The sequence below is a fragment of the Geotrypetes seraphini genome, chromosome 9 (genome assembly GCF_902459505.1).
Source record: "Geotrypetes seraphini chromosome 9, aGeoSer1.1, whole genome shotgun sequence".
NCBI classification, from domain to species: Eukaryota; Metazoa; Chordata; class Amphibia; order Gymnophiona; family Dermophiidae; genus Geotrypetes; species Geotrypetes seraphini.
This window is the reverse complement of record NC_047092.1, coordinates 131045901-131063615: the sequence shown is the minus strand read 5'-3', so window position 1 is coordinate 131063615 and position 17715 is coordinate 131045901. Positions and strand designations below refer to the sequence as shown.

General features: G+C 41.4%; 1 protein-coding gene across 6 annotated transcripts in view; it reads right to left on the bottom strand.

Annotated features, from left to right (window-relative positions):
- The window catches only part of ANKMY1 (ankyrin repeat and MYND domain containing 1), a 283242-nt gene that overhangs the window by 37906 nt on the left and 227621 nt on the right, over window positions 1-17715 (bottom strand). For all 6 annotated transcript variants that reach the window (XM_033959160.1, XM_033959159.1, XM_033959163.1 and 3 more), the window contains 2 exons: window positions 14863-15025; window positions 11036-11105 (listed from right to left, as the gene is read on the bottom strand). In XM_033959160.1, coding sequence (XP_033815051.1) covers window positions 11036-11105; window positions 14863-15025 — 233 coding nt within the window. The remainder of the gene's footprint in view (window positions 1-11035; window positions 11106-14862; window positions 15026-17715) is intronic.

Here is a 17715-nt window from a genome sequence, read left to right as displayed (position 1 = left end):
TTATTTCATTCAAGAAAATTCTATCATAGTCATATATTTAATAAAAAGTATAATTTTCCTATATCTTATATTATCTAATCCATCTTCTCCTATCCTCCTTTAAATATCCAACAACAAATATCCATCTCTTCATATATTTCTGTTAAAAAAAAATTCAATTTTATAAGTTTTTATCCCCTATTTGTATTTAAACATTTGTATTTCATTTTCAAAATATTTTTCCCCCCTTTTTATATTTCCTCTTCTCCAAATTAAATCCAATCTTTTTAAAACTATATTATCACAACATCAATCTTTACATTCCTTCAGCTACCAATAAATTCTTATGTATCTTTCTTTTATATTATTCATTTTCCTTTCCTTTACTTGCATTTAAATATCATATAACTTGTCCTTTCTATCATTAGTCCATTCTGCAATCTTTTCCTTATTGTCCTTTCATTCTTTACTTTCTCCTTTTCTGACTTATTAAATAAACTGAACTTTCATATTTATTTCTTATCTCCATCCATCCACTCTTAAAGACTTTTGACTGCCAATTGTCATTTATTATTATTTTTTTTTATAATATCCTTTTAGTCTATCAGTCCTGCTTTCTTCTTCTTCACATCTATTTATTTTCCTATTCAGTCTTCACTTTTCCTTTTGTGTTAATTTGTCCAGTCCTTTAATCCTTCTTGTTCATTCTTTACTCCAACCATCCATCTTTCAGTCTCCTAAAAGTTCAGTCTAATAACTTCACTTTAATGTCTTTCCAGTCTATCCTTCTTTCTACTTTCTTCTTTACATTCTTTTATTTTCTTTTTCACTTGTTCATTTTTATTTCCTGTTCTTTGTTGCATATTCTTCTTTTTCCAACAAACAAAAGTCCCATAGCTCTTTATATTTAATTTTTTGTTCAATATCCACCAATCCAGTCTTAGTATTTATCCCTTCATTTCAACACCCATTGTGCTAAAATGACATAGGCTCTGATTTTGAAAGAAAGGTCTTTAGTTTTTCCGGATCAACAAAATACAAAGATTTATCCCCACAAGATACCCTCATTTTTGCTGGGTAATATAACCCATACTTATATCCTTTTTCCTTTAATTGAGATCTCAGATCAAGGAATTTCTTCCTAATATTTGCTGTATTTTTAGCAAAGTCTGGTAAAAACCATATTTTGGATCCTTTATAGTTTAAGTTTTTATCTTTTTGGCAGCATTTAAAATTTCTATTGCTTGCTGGTATCTTAACATCTTGAATATTAATGGTCTTGGTCTCCCTTGATTTTCCAGACTCTTTATTGGAATCCTGTGTGCCCGTTCTATTTCCAAAGGCTGTTTGAAATCCAACTGCAATAATCTAGGAATTAAATTTTCTAAAAACTGTATTGCATTTTCCCTTCCAAATTTTCCTGTATTCCAAAAAGTTTTATATTCTTTCTTCTTCCACGGTTTTCGTAATCTTCCAGCTGACTTTTCAATTGAATTATTTCCAAACTGTCATTTTTGCATCTTTTTCCTTCACATTCTAAGCTCTCCATTTTAACTTCTAACTCTGTTGTTCTTTTATTAGCTACTTCCATTTGTCTGTGTATATTCAGGATTTCTTCCTTCAGTTCTGCCATATTACTCACAGCCTCTGTCAGCATTTGTTTGATTTGCCTCAGTTCCCCCATAACTTCAGCTTTGCTTAACTCCTCTGATACATCAGCAGGAAGCGGAACCTTACTCGGGGTAATTTGATCCTGCTTCTGCCTTTTCACAGCCCCTCCGGTTTCACTCTTACTCTGTCGGGTGCTCGCCATGCTCCCGCTGTCCTCTCCGATGTTTTCAGCCGAAAACAGTTTAAAAGGAAATCTTTATTTATTCATCGGTTGCCCAGGTAAGAGGAGCGCTGCGATCACACGACCATTTTGTGTGCGCGCTAAGCCACGCCCCCATATTCTGCTCTTTTCACTTTTTTCAGCATTATATCTGCTTAATTTATCTACTCCTCCTCCTTGTTTTTTACTTAAAAAAAACCAAAATTTTTTTTTTAAAAACCCTTCTCTGTCCTCTGTTAAATCTTATTTCCTCTTCCTCTTCATAGAAATAAGGGTAAGACTTATAGTCCCATCCACCCCAGGGATCAATGCTCATATAGAGACCCAAATAATCAGGACTACACTTCTCCCTCCGTATTCGCGGTTTCAGCATTCATAGTTTTTGATTATTCATAGTTGCTGGCTCCTTACCCCAAATTACATCAGCTTGCATAGAGAAATCACCGATTCCAAGCGTTTACAGAGAAAATTGCTGATTCCCAGCACTTTCTTTACCATGTTTTGCCTCTCCTTCAGGAACAGACCAGGTCTCCCACAGTATTATTCGCGGTTTCACTATATTAACAATGGTTTTTCATAGAAAACAGCAAATAACATAAGAAAAAGTTATTTGCGGTTTTTCTGTTTTTGCGGTTCTGTTAATCCCCTATCACAGTGAATACGGAGGGAGAAGTGTACTCAATTCAAGTCACTTCACAACCAATCAAGATTACCTTTATTCTATGCAATCACTGTGGTGCTTTAAGACACACTATTTGGAGGCTTAAGGCTTGCCCCATCTGTCTTCAACTTGCTAGTATTAAGGAGGAGCTCTACAAACTTAAACAGGAATTGAATACAGTTAAAGCAGCTTCCATCACTACACAAAATCATACCAACTTACCACCTCTACCTCAAAGAATAAAACAGCCCAGGAATAACTGTAACATAGTAACATAGTAGATGACGGCAGATAAAGACCCGAATGGTCCATCCAGTCTGCCCAACCTGATTCAATTTAAATTTTTTAATTTTTTTCTTAGCTATTTCTGGGCAAGAATCCAAAGCTTTACCCTGTACTGTGCTTGGGTTCCAACTGCCGAAATCTCTGTTAAGACTTACTCCAGGCCTTCTACACCCTCCCAGCCATTGAAGCCCTCCCCAGCCCATCCTCCACCAAACGGCCATATACAGACACAGACCAGGCTCAGGAAGACTGCGACATGTAACAAAGAAACATCCACCTTCACAAATATTACTGCGATACTCAAGAAAACAGAAGGGAGGTGGGACTGGAACTAATGAAGGTAACTCAAGAGAACAAGTACACCCTAAGCACAAATAAAAAAGCCAAAACCAGAAAACTATTACTGTTGGGGGATTCCATCATCAGAAGCATTAACCTTGGAACACAAGGCGAGGAGACCAAAATAGTGAAATGTCTTCCAGGATCCTCAGCTACCAGGAGTTCCAGGCAAATACTGACTATAAAGAAGAAACTAAGGATTTTTAACACTGATGTTGCTATCCATCTGGGAACAAATGACCTAGCCAACAACTCCACACTTGCAGCACAGAAAACTTTTCGGGAGCTTGGTGAGGGCTTGAAACCTTTTGTAAAGACTGTAGCTTTTTCTGAAATACTGCCTGCATATGGAAAGGGAGAGCAAAAAGTAAAACACACAGAGGACTGTAATAGATGGCTCAAAGCCTGGTGTCATCAAGAAGGCTTTAAGTACATAGGAGGATGGGGAAATACATGGAAGGAAAAGAAACTATATTGCACTGATGGGCTACATATTACTACAGCAGGAAAAATAAACTTTGCGGAGAAATTTAGACAATATGTTTCTAAGCATTTAAACTAGAAGGTGGGGGTGTTGTATGTATAAAGGACAATTATAGAGACCAACCTCGGCAAAAGAAACGATGTAATGATAGTAAAGATTGCAATGTAAACAATATCAGCAACTCACTTCTTAGCATTGCAATGGAAAGTGAAACGAAACAAAAATCTATACGAAAAAGGAGATTACCGCTGGAAAGCGATGACCACAAATGCTTGCAGTCTAAGCAACAAAGTTCATGATCTGCAAGCCCTGATGTTTAGTGCAGATCTGGATTAGAGAGTTGTGTGAGGACAGAAATCCCACCTGTCCCCACCCATCCCTGCCAAAATCCCACCCGTCCCCACCCATCCCCAAGAGGAATCCCACCCATCCCCACCCGTCCCCGCGAGGAATCCCCTCCGTCCCCACCCGTCCCCGTGAGGAATCCCCTACGTCCCCACCCTTCCCTATAAACTTCAGAAATAGTTATTTTATTTAATTATGCTACTGAATTAAAGGCTCTGGTAGAGACCCATTTACAAATAAGCAAAGAGACTTTATTAATTTGGAAATATTAATTGGGAAGAATACATACTTTGTAAATGGGTTTCTACCAGAACCTCTAATCTTCTATATATATAAAATCAGAGGTATGTATGTGTGTATGTATGTATGTATGTGTGTGTGTGTATGTGCCGCGATCACGCAAAAACGGCTTATCCGATTTGAACGAAACTTGGTATGCAGATCCCTCACTACCTGGGGTGATATGTTCTGGGGGTCTCGCAGCCCACCTGCACACGTGGGCAGAGCTACAAACAGAAAATCAGATTTCACCCATTCATGTCAATGGAAAAAATGTAAAAAGCTGCCTTTCTCACAGTAATTCCAACTACCTGGGGTGATATGTTCTGGGGGTCTCGCGGCCCACCAGCACACGTGGGCGGAGCTACAAACATAACATCATATTTCACCCATTCATGTCAATGGAAAAAATGTAAAAAGCTGCCATTCTCACAGTAATTCAAAAACGGCTTGACCGATTTTAACGAAACTTGGTATGCAGATCCCTCACTACCTGGGGTGATATGTTCTGGGGGTCTCACGGCCCACCTGCACACGTGGGCGGAGCTACAAACAGAAAATCAGATTTCTCCCATTCATGTCAATGGAAAAAATGTAAAAAGCTGCCATTCTCACAGTAATCCCAACTACCTGGGGTGATATGTTCTGGGGGTCTCGCAGCCCACCTGCACACGTGGGCGGATCTACAAACAGAACATCAGATTTCACCCATTCATGTCAATGGAAAGGATGTAAAAAGCTGCCATTCTCACCGTAATTCCAACTATAAAACACTTTCTATGACACTATAACCACTAGGGACATTGTTTCTATTCTACCAAGGACACCATACATATAGAGTTTGTATGTTCTAACTGTGTTTGTAACTGTTTCCTTCATGCACCCCAGTTCATAATGTTATTACATTACATGAGTACTCACATATGCTGAACTAGGAACACAGGTTCCATTCTGAACCGGGAAACAACTGCATGGAGTTTCTTTTCAACCTGAGTTTCCACATATTGAGTTGTTTTAATCAATACTGGAACTTTTGGATGCCACTTATTCCAACAGATCTTCCTTTTCAGTTTAAGAGATTGCAAATTCCAGTGAGACTTGCATTCTCTATCACAATCAACAAATCACAGGGACAGACTATTACATACTGTGGAGTGGATTTAAGATCCCCCTGTTTTTCCCATGGACAACTCTATGTTGCTTGCTCAAGGGTGGGTTCACCCAAGAATTTATATGTTCTTGCTCCTGGAGGTGAAACTAAAAATGTTGTTTATAATCAAGTTTTGTGTTAGTTGTATTGTATTCATTTTGTCAAATATTTCACATTATAATTTGAATATTGTACTTTTTATAAAGCTGTAAAAAAATAATTTCATTCACCACTATAAAGTATCTTTATTTGATTCCATTTACAGTGTTATTGCTATAATTAAATACCCGTGCAATGCCGGGACATCAGCTAGTGTAAATATAAAATGTAAATACTCAGCTGATGAGAACCCACAAGCTGTCATCTGAGGACTTCCTTTGCAGTTGGCCGGGGGTCCCTTTTGCCAAGCTTGGCAGGCAGCAGTAGCGTCCCTGAGTCACAGATGCTGCCACCTCAGTGGCTCATGGATGCTGCCAGCGACTGCTGCGCTTGGTGGAGGGGAGTTCTGGCCATCTCTAGAGGAGGTTCTCTGCTGGCGGTGCTTGGGGATCCCCACCAGTCACAGCAAGGGTCAGCAAGTACTTCAACACTGTAGAAATAAAACGAGAAATGCATTTCCATTTCTTTTGAACACAAAACAAAGACATCTGCCATATACATTTCCCAAAGCTAACATATTTTAGTCAATAAATTCCGTTTTTTACCTTTGTTGTCTGGAGACTTATTTTTCCATAAAGTTGGTCTCAGTTTCTTTTTTCCACTTTCCCATCTTCTGTAAATTCTTCTGTTGCTATCCATTGGTTCCCCCTACCATGGTCCAGCATTTATCTCTTTCTCATCTTTCGTGCCTGCCCACCAGCCCCATGCCCAACATTTCTCCTTCTATCACCCCTCTCCAGCACCATGCCACATCTCTCCCTCCATTCTCTTCACCACTGTCAAACATTCCTCTCTCTTGCATCCCTTTCAATCTGTCCCATTGTTCCCTTGCCACATTTCTCACTCTCATCTCTTTCTTCCTTATCATATTCTGTACCTCCCTCCCTACGACCAAAAATTCTCCTCTTTCTTCCATTTGCCGTGTGTACACAACCATCTCTCTTTCCCGCTCATTGACACACCCACACCCAATTCTCCCTTTCTATTCCCTCCCCCACCTCAGCATCTCTTTCCCTCCCTTCCTCTCTCCCCAGTTCATGACTTCTGTGTCCAAAAATGCACTCCCTTCCACCACTTCATTCGAGTCCAGATAACATCAGGGGTTGGAGGCAGCCTGCAGCACGCCATATGTAGCCGACCCAGACGTCTTCTCCTGAAGTCAGAGCTGACATCGGAGGGAAGGCTTTGCATCAGTCTGGCGGCGGCTGAGGTGTCAGGTGGGAGGGGGTAGATACTGGATGTAGGAGGTGAGAGGAGACAGACTGTAGATAGAAAGGGGGAGGGATCAGACACACTGGATGAAAGGGGAAAGATAAGACAAGCTGGAATGCCTGGGGAGAGAGGAAAAAGACAGATGATGGATGTAAAGTAAAGGAGAGGGAAGGAAGACATTGAATGGAAAGGAGGAGAGGGGAGGATACGGATGGAAGGGAGGAAAGAGAAAGATGGAGCAGACACTGAATAGAAGGGGGAGAAAGAGAAATTAAGCAGATGCTGGGCTGAAAGGGGGGAAAGATTGGCAGATGCTGGATGGAAGGGGGAGAAAGAAGGGTGGATTATGGATGGGATGACAGAGGGGGCAGAAAGGAGGAAGAGCGGAGATAGATCAGATGCTGGGCAGAAGCAGGAGACAGAAGGGCAGATGCTGGATGGAAAGAGGGGGTAGGGGCAGATGCTGGATGGAAAAGGACCTCAGGTCAGCATCAGAATGGCCGTGCAAGTCTACATGGGTCCAAATGGTGCCACACACTGCTAGACCCCCCCCCCACCCCCACTAGTCCATTGTGCTTTCTAGAAGCCAGTATTGTGGTGCAGCCTGGTCCCTGCTAAGTTTTCTCCCCCTAGAATGGGACAGACTGTGCTTTTGCTGGCAGAGGCAGAGTGGTGAGCCTGCACGATGGCGCAAACAAGCCCCCCTCCCCTCCCCGCCCCACAAGTGTCCTCCACCCAGAACAGGACCGAATCTGTGCCGTGTAGCAATCCAGCCTACCGAGGCATCCCCTGCCGAGAACGGAACCAATTCTGCATTCCCGGCCTTTGTATGAGGGAGGTCTGGTGCCCCAGAGTAAGGAGACTTGCAGCCATAGAGCACGGGACTCCCACGGGGATGAAAACAGGCCTACCTAAATTTTGGCGATGCAGGCATGCAGCTTAAATACAAGTCCGGCGTCACGGCAGGAAACAGCCATGCTGAGCAGTGAGCTCAGCACGTACAAAGCTGAAAGCCTTGCTTGCTGATTGGTCTGGCGGCCCCGCCCCGCTGTGCCGCCGAACCAATCAGCAAGCAAGGCTTTCAGCTGTGTATGTGTTGAGCTCACTGCTCAGCATGGCTGTTTCCACTGTGACGCCGGACTTGTAAGCTGCATGCCTGCATCGCCAGAATTTAGGTAGGCCTGTTTTTATCCCTGTGGGAGTTCTGTGGGCCAAGAGGCGTCTCTGTGGGAGTCCCTTGGGTCAGGGGGCATCCCCGTGGGAGTCCCCTGGGCCAGGGGGCATCCCCGTGGGAATCCCGTGGGCCAGGGGGGGAACCCGCGGGATTCCCGCAATCCCCGTTCCCGTGCATACCTCTAATCTGGATATTGTCGCTATCACAGAGATGTGGATCAGTGAATCCCATGGATGGAATGTAAATATACCGGGATATAATCTTTTTAGGAAGGACAGAGATGGTCAAAAAGGTGGAGGAGTAGCTCTCTATGTAAAGATCGATATCCAAGCAACCGAAATGCAAGGGATCTGGGGAGAGGAAGAAGCGGTATGGATCGCTCTGAAAAGAGAAGATGGAACTTCTATCTACGTGGGTGTAGTCTACAGACCTCCAACTTAATCGCAACAAATTGATAAGGATTTGATTGTGGATATCCAAAAGTTTGGAAGGAAAGAAGAGGTGCTGCTGTTGGGAGATTTCAACCTGCCGGATGCGGACTGGAATGTTCCGTCTGCAGAATCGGAAAGAAGTAGGGAGATTGTGGATGCCTTTCAAGAGGCTCTGCTCAGACAAATGGTGACAGAACCCACGAGGGAAAAAGCGATATTGGATCTGATCCTCACAAATGGAGAGTATCTCTAATGTTCAAGTGGGTGCTCACCTGGGAAATAGTGATCATCAAATGGTTTGGTTTGATATAACAGCTAAAGTGGAGAGCGGCCGCACGAGACTTAAAGTCCTAGATTTCAAACATATGGACTTTAATGAAATGGGAGAGTACCTGAAGAAAGAGCTGTTCGGATGGGAGAACATAAGAGAAGTGGAAAGACAGTGGTCTAAGCTGAAAGGAGCAATAAAAATGGCTACGGACCTTTATGTGAAGAAAATAAATAAAAACAAGAGAAAAAGGAAACCGATATGGTTCTCCAAACTAGTGGCAGAGAAAATAAAGGTGAAAGAGTTGGTGTTCGTGAAATATAAAAAAACCACAAGAAGAGGAGTGCAGAAAGGACTACAGGGTGAAACTGAAAGAAGCCAAGAGAGAGATACGTCTGGCGAAAGCGCAGGCGGAAAAACAAATAGCTAAAAATGTTAAAAAAAGGGAGATAAATTTTTTTTCTGATATATTAGTGAAAGGAGGAAGATGAAAAATGGAATTGCTAAACTAAAAGATGCTGGGAACTGATATGTGGAGAGTGATGAGGAAAAAACAAACATGCTAAAGAAATACTTCTGTTCTGTGTTCATGGAAGAAAATTCCTGAAAAAGGACCAAGATTGTCTGGCAAAGTAACATGAGAAAATGGAGTAGATTCTGCACCGTTCATGGAGGAGAGTGTTTATGAGCAACTTGAAAAACTGAAGATGGACAAAGCGATGGGACCGGACGGGATCCATCCTAGGATACTGAGGGAGCTCAGAGAGGTTCTGGCAGGTCCTATTAAAGACTTGTTCAACAAATCTCTGTAGACAGGAGTGGTTCCTGAGGATTGGAAAGTGAATGTGGTCCCTATTCACAAAAGTGGTCACAGTGATGAATCAGGAAGCCTCACTTTGATTGTTGGAAAAATAATGGAAGTGTTTGCTGAAAGAAAGGATAGTGTTCTTCCTTGAATCTAATGGGTTACAGGATCCGAGGCAACATGGCTTTACAAATGGTAAATCATGCCAAACGAACCTGATTGAATTTTTTGATTGGGTGACGGGAGTGCTGGATCGAGGACATATGCTAGATGTAATTTACATAGATTTCAGCAAAGCCTTGATAGGAGGCTCTTGAACAAACTTGAAGGGTGGTGGTTAATGGAAGTCGCTCAGAGGAAGGAAAGGTGAGTAGTGGAGTCCCTCAGAGTTCAATGCTGGGGCCGATCCTGTTCAATATGTTTGTAAGTGACATTGCTGAAGGGTTAGAAGGAAAAATTTGCCTTTTTGCAGATGATACCAAGATTTGTAACAGAGTAGACACCAAAGAGGGAGTGGAAAATATGAAAAAGGATCTGCAAAAGTTAGAGGAATGGTCTAATGCCTGGCAACGAAAATTAAATGCAAAGAAATGCAGAGTAATGCATTTGGGGATTAATAATCGGAAGGAACCGTATATGCTGGGAGGTGAGAAGCTGATATGCATGGACGGGGAGAAGGACCTTGGGGTGATAGTGTCTGAAGACCTAAAGGCAAAAAATCAGTGTGACAAGGTGGTGGCTGCTGCCAGAAGGATGCTGGGCTATATAAAGAGAGGTGTAGCCAGTAGAAGGAAGAAGGTGTTTATGCCTCTGTACAGGTCATTGGTGAGGCCCCACTTGGAGTATTGTGTTCTGTTTTGGAGACCATATCTGGTGAAGGACGTAAGAAGACTTGAAGCAGTCCAGAGGAGGGTGACGAAAATGATAGGAGGCTTGCGCCAGAAGACATATGAGGAGAGACTGGAAGACCTGAATATGTATACCCTAGAAGAAAGGAGAGACAGGGGAGATATGATTCAGACGTTCAAATACTTGAAGGGTATTAACGTACAACAAAATCTTTTCCAGAGAAAGGAAAATGGTAAAACCAGAGGACATAATTTGAGGTTGAGGGGTGGTAGATTCAAGAGCAATGTTAGGAAATTCTGCTTTACAGAGGGTGATGGATGCCTGGAATGCGCTCACAAGGAGGTGGTGAAGGGTGGAAAGAACACAGAGGATCTAGAATCAGAAAATAATATTAAATATTGAACTAAGGCCAGTATTGGGCAGACTTGCACAGTCTGTGTCTGCCTGTATATGGCCGTTTGGGAGAGGATGGGCTGGGGAGGGCTTCAATTGCTGGGAGGGTGTAGATGAGCTGGAATCGATTTTGACGGAGATTTCGGTAGTTGGAACCCAAGCACAGTACCAGGTAGAGCTTTGGATTCTTGCCCAGAAATAGCTAAGAAGGAAAAATTTAAAAAAATTTTAATTGAATCAATTTGGGCAAACTGGATGAATCATTTGGGTCTTTATCTGCCGTCATCTACTATGTTACTAAGTACCTATTTCCTTAAGTATAAGCACTAAAATAATGTCTACCAAAGATTAACTAGTGAATGAGAAAATTAGATCTTTTCTACAGTATTACCTATGCTCTGCATGTATGTCCTTGGGTGTTTCTTTTCCTTTCACCTCTGCATCTTTGCTTCGATCAGCTCCTGGGGTGCAGAAAAAAAATCAAAATCATCTTTGTTCATCAATTACAAAAAAAATAAAAATAAAAAATAGTGCAGTAACATTAAAGTACTGACAATGATTCCTGAATCACAAGATTTTGATATAGTAATAATGCATTTCATGGTAAGTATTATAAAGTCTATTTACTATAGTGTGACATGGTTACCATTAGTTTTGAATGAACAATAAATATAAAACATTGATGATAATGTTTAGGGATATTTCCTTGGTATAAGATACCTATAATGCTAATGCCTTAGATAAGTTACTAATGTGTGACCCACTAGCACATTGAAACATAGAAATATGATACCAGATAAAGGCCAAATGACTCATCCAGTCTGCCCATCCATAGCATCCACTATCTCTTCTCCCTAAGAAATACCATGTGCCTCTCCCATGCTTTTCTTGAATTCAGACATAGTCTTTGTCTCTACCACCTCTACTGGGAACCTATTTTACACATTTACCACCCATTCAGTAAAAAAGTATTTTCTTAGATTACTCCTGATCCTATCACTTTTTAACTTCTTCCTATGCCCTCTCTTTCCAGAGCTTGTTTTCAAATGAAAAAGACTTGCCTCATGCGCATCTAGGCCACCTATATATTTAAATGTCTCTATCACACCTCCCCTCTCATACCTTTCCTCCAAAGTACATATTCAGATTATTAATTCTGTCCCCATACACCTTATAACAAAGATCATTGACCATTTTAGTAGCCTTCCTCTGGACAGACTCCATCCTATTTATATCTTTCTGAAGGTGCAGTCTCCAGAATTGTATACAATATTATAAATGAGGTATCACCAAAAACTTATATAGGGGCATCAATAACTCCTTTTTCCTACTGTGCAGCCTAGCATTCTTCTAGCTTTTGTTGTCACCTTTTCTACCTCTTTGGCCATCTTAAGATCATCACATACTATCATTTCCAAATCCCACTCCTCTTTCCTGCTCAAAAGTTCTTTATCCCCTACACCAGTGTTCTTCAAGCTTTTTACGCTTATGGACCGGTGGAAATAAAAGAATTATTTTGTGGACTGGCGGTTGAAGAACACTGGGCTATGTCGTAAGCCAGATCCCACCCATCTCTGCCCCAGACACTGCCACCATAATAGTACCAATTGTAACACTATTTTTTCCATTCATTTTTCATATATACACACAATATAATCTTATTAACAACACATAATAGTCAACCACAAAATTAAACTACACAAAGCACAATGTACGTATGCTTCTCAACATTCATTCCTACCAGAATACAGATAACCCCTATGCAAATATAGGACCAAAAACTAAAAGTTCTAATATATACAAACAAACCCTAAGATGCAAGACTCTGCATTCAGTACAATCCCAGAGAAAAAGAAACAAATGCATTTCTTCCTGAACAGTGCAAAATATAGACAGCAGATGTAAATTCTCAAAATTGACACAATTCAATCACTAAATTAAAAAATAAAATCATTCTCCCTACTTTTGTTGTCTCTCTCACTCCATGGTGTGCCTTAATTTCTGCCCTACTCCCACCTGGCCATTTTATGCCGCCCCTAGCGTTATCTTTGGGCCGGCTCTCTCTTCCTCACTGACACAGTGCACAAAGCCGCCGGCAACGGCTCCTCGCATGTCCCACGCCTCATCTGGAAGCCTTCCCTCTGACATCGCAACATCAGAGAGAAGGCTTCCAGTTCAGGCGCAGGACGCGCATAGGAGCTGCTGCCTGCGGCTTTGTGCACTTTGGCAGTGAGGAAGAGGTAGCAGGTCCAAAGATAACGCCGATTCAATCGCATCGCTAACCAGTTGAAGAACATTATTTTGGGCCTGATGCACATGCTAGTCCTGTGGACCGGCAGGAAATTTCTGTGGACCGGCACTGGTCCACAGACCGGTGGTTGAAGAACACTGCCCTATACTGTATCGTTCCCTCGGGTTTTTTCAGCCTAAATGACCTTACCTTTCTTAGCATTAAATCTTAGTTGTCAAATTTCAGGCTATTTTTCAAGCTTCTCTAGGTCCTTTCTCATGTTAATCACACCATCAGGGGTATCTTCTCTATTGTAGATTTAGGTATCATCTTGCAATGAGGCAAATCTTACCTAACAGCCTTCAGCAATATCACTTACAAAAATGTTAAAAAAGAACAGGCCCAAGAACCAAACCTTGAGATACACCATTGGTAACATCCCTTTCCTCAGAGAGATCTCCACTGACCACTACCCTCTGTCGCCTTCCACTAAACCAATTCCAGATCCAGTTTGTCACTTTGGGGACCCATCCTAAGGGAACCCAGTTTATTTATTAGACGCCTGTGTGGAACACTATAAAAGGCTTTGCTGAGATCTAAGTACAACACTTCTAGCGCATTCCCTCTAGCCAATTCTATGGTCACCCAGTCAAAGAAATTGATCAGATTTGTCTAACAAGACCTGTCCACTGAATTCCAGAAACTTTACTACTCTTTGTTTTAAAAGTGTTTCCATTAATTTACTTACCACAGAAGTCAGATTTACTGGCCTGTAGTTTCCTACTTTTTCCTTATTTCCACTTTTGTGGAGAGAGACCACATCCACCCTTCTCCAGTCCTCTTGTACCACTCCCAATTCTAGAGAAGCATTGAAAAGGTCAGCCAGCAGAGCCGCCAGAACTTCCCTAGGTTCCTTTAGTACCTTCAAATGTACACTATCTGACCCCATCCCTTTGTCCACCTTCAGTTTAGCTAGCTCCTCATGAACATAATCCTCTGAAAATCGATTAGGGTCTACCACACCTCTATCACTATTTGCTTTTGTCATCTGTGGTCCTGTTCTCGGCGCATCAGCTATGAACACAGAACATAAATATTTGTTAAGCAATTCAGCTTTACCTTTGAGTCTCACAATGCCACTTTTGCACTTCTTCCTAAAACTAATATGTCTAAAAATGTGTAGTTCCCCTCATTTTACCATGTTGGCTATTTTTTCTTCCATTTGCATCTTTGCTTTCCTGACTACTGGAACAGCCTCTCTTAACTTTTCCAGATATTTTTACCTGTCCCTCTCTCTTTGATCTTTTGCAGTTTATGAAAACTAACCTCTCTTTCCATTGGATGCCAAATGATCACCAACTATAACATCAGAAACACTTTTCCCCGTTTGTAAGTACTAAGTTCAGTATGGTCCCCCATCCTGCATGGGTTCCATTACCAACTGCTGGAACAGCTCTTCTTGTAGAGAATCCAGGATTCCCTTATTTCTAGGAGATCCCACAGTAGAAATACCCCAATCAACATCTGGCATATTAAAATCACTTATTAGTAGCACTTCTCTTTTTACAACTATATTTAGATTGGTGATGGGACAAAAGTGCGCTGGACAAAGCCCACAACCACCATCGGAGCTCTTTAAAATTAACTTTTCTGGCGGCGCGCTGCAGTCTTGCGCCCAATTGTCTGGGCTCAAATGTCGGTGTGGCTTTGTCCCGCACGCGAATGACTGTGAACCATTTACATTGTCTTCTACTAAATCTCTGTCCACTTCTTCCATCTGTGAAGGAGGCCTGTATATCACACCAGTGTAATGTAAGTGTATTGTTTCCTACTTGTCCTTGGAGAAATAAATGTAACATTAGCCAGTACACTTAGACAGACTGGAAGTCACATAACAGATTTGCACATACATCTTTAGGGTTCTATTTGGTGTGCAATGACTTGTCTTTGAAATAACACTTTTAAGAGCATAATTTCATTCTACTTACTCTGTATATCACTTGCAGGCTTCTGAAGCCATTCTTTTTCTATTTTGGTCACAGTTTCACGAGTTAGATCACCCATATAATTTAACATCTGCTTCCTTGAATTTAAAATTTCCCGGTCCACTGCTGATAATGCTTGGTATGCAGTTTGTGTTATCTTTTTATCCTGCAGAACACAGAAATATGTGGTTCTATGACTTGTAAAATGTGAATAGTAAATGTGAGCAATATATGAAAGGTTGAAGCCAGGCAAGTTCAGAGATTGGTAACATGTGGCTTTCTTTTTTCATGTTATAGAGCATAAGTAGTTAGTATGGACAGGCAGACAGGAGAAATGGTCTTTATCTACTGGCATTTTCTGTTTCTATATTTCATTGCTGCTTTGAGTACTCCAATAAGGCTCCTAGCTCCTTCAGTTTGACTTAAGAGGTGCCAAAATTGGAAAGCAGTGTCTTAGCAGCTTCTCATGTACATTCTGATGATGTCAGCAGGCACCTTCTTCCCCTGCAGTCATTGTTCTCACTAGTCACATGGGAAGAGATGCCGTGTTTGACCTAATGGGCTGTGAAGAAGAAAGTCTTAGGGCTAATGCAAGGATATCAAGCTCCCTAGGCAAACCTTCAACCTTGCCACCCCCAACAAATATAATCATCCCAACACAATCCTTCCCAGAATAATCAGCGGAACTAGGTTATATGAAAACTGCCTACTCTCCTGCTGTTAAATCTTTATGTGTGAGGTTTAAAGGACCTATTGTTTTACTTTAATTGCAACTACTGTATGGTGCCCCTCCCCCACCTGAAGCTGCTGCCCCAGGCAACTTCTTAGTACTGTGTACAAGAGAGTCATGGCTCAGCAGTTGCCACTCTGAAATTCAATATCAGCAGGACAGGAGTAATTGGACATTTGTCCTGCTTCTCAACAACTACCCTTGGAGGATATGAAAGATGTGATTTTAACCTGTAATTTTTGAAGGGCATCTCAACAAAACCCACATCTGTTTTATGTTGGAGTGATGCCCAGAACACTTTTTTTCACTCTGTTGCCTCACTAGATTTTCTACGGGTTTGAAGAAAAGAACCAGTTAAAAGAGCCTCACCTCAGCTATTTCTCTCATTTGATCCTAACTCACCAGGAATTTATATAACTAAGAGAACAATCTCTACATGGTTGGCAGATTGTAGGCAACTTTTTAGCAGGTTGTCTTATACTAATTTTCAGTTGCAACGTAGACAAATGGTGCTTGAGAATTCTCAGCTAGGGTAGGAGTGGATAAACATGTTCTGCTATAGTATTTATTTATTTAAAAATTTTATATTCCACATATCCAACAATTCTATGTGGATTACAAAATAACATACACAAAATCACAAAAACAGAACAAATGCAATAAAAACACAGCCAGTGTCACTTGTATGTGTATGTCCTAGTTTAAAAATCAAGCTTTCACCTGCTTCCTGAAGTAGAGATAGTCCTGTAGCCCCCACTTCCTGAAAGACTTTGCTTAACACAAGACTATCTCTAAAGTCTTTCAGGAAGTGGGGGCTACTCCGGAGAAAGCTTACTGGTGGTATCACATCATGTGAGTGTGCTTTGGAGAGGGTGTGGTTAGGGATTCTCCCTGGCAGGACCTTAGTGACCTTAGAGGTGTGTAGAGGGAGATCCTGTTCTTCAAGAACTCCAGCAAAAAACAAAAGGAATTGACCCCAAAATATCCACAAAGAAGAAAATCCAGAGAAAACAACAAAAAAAAAACCTCTGTGGAGTGACGATGTTCCTAAATGGACTTTATTTGAAAGTGTCAAAGTTCCAAAGGTACACTGAAATCATCCACATAAAGTAATTTCATCCACATATAAATAAATCATCCACATAAAAGCCTTAAAGGACCTAGTCCGCTAGGGATACAGGACCCAACACGGTCCGCGTTTTGACAAAAAGTCTTCTTCAGGGGTCCCGAGGGGTCCTATAAAGGTGAGTATGTGGGAAACAATTGTGTGGTGAGCCGGAAGTGAGACACTTACAACTTTTTATTAGTCTTGCTGCAGCATTCTAAATCAACTGAAGCTGGTGCAGACCCTTTATATTTAAACCAGTGTAGAGTGCATTACAGTAATCCAGTTGATATTATCATGGAATCAATAACTGAGACAAGACTTACCTTTTCAATGTAAGAAGAGAGGCAGCATAGTTGTCGAAAATGATAGCAACAGCTCTTGAAGATTGCTTGGATTTGGGGGATTGGAGTAAAAGAAGCTGTGTTAGCATTTACCTATTCTCATTCCTCCTTTAATGCTATTCAGCAGTCTACCATAACGATGGCAGGAAGGCTCTATTATACTCCTTCCAATGAAAATAGAACTTTCCAGAAAGCACAGTTACTCACTTATAACAGGTGTTATTTAGGGACAGCATGCAGATATTCTCACAGATGGATGATGTCATCCACGGAGCCCCGGTACAGACAGTGCAAAATTGTACTGTCACTTAACTTCTTTAAAAGTTTCAAGACTGCCTGTACCGCACATTGACGAGTGCTTTCCCGCCTGATGTTGGCTCAGGGGACTATCAGTTCAGAAGGAAAGCTAAGAAGCCAACTAGGGGAGGTGGGAGGGTTGTGAGAATATCTGCCTGCTGTCCCTGGATAATATCTGTTACAGGTCAGTAACTGTGCTTTATCCCAGGACAAGCAGACAGCATATTCTCACAGATGGGACTCCCTAGTTATTACAAGAGGGATGGAGGAAAATTGGCATTTAAACAGAAAATAAATTTTGTGGAACTGCTTGGATGAACTGACTATCCTATCTGGAATGATTCTCCAGACTGTTAGGGGATATGAAAGTATTTATTGAG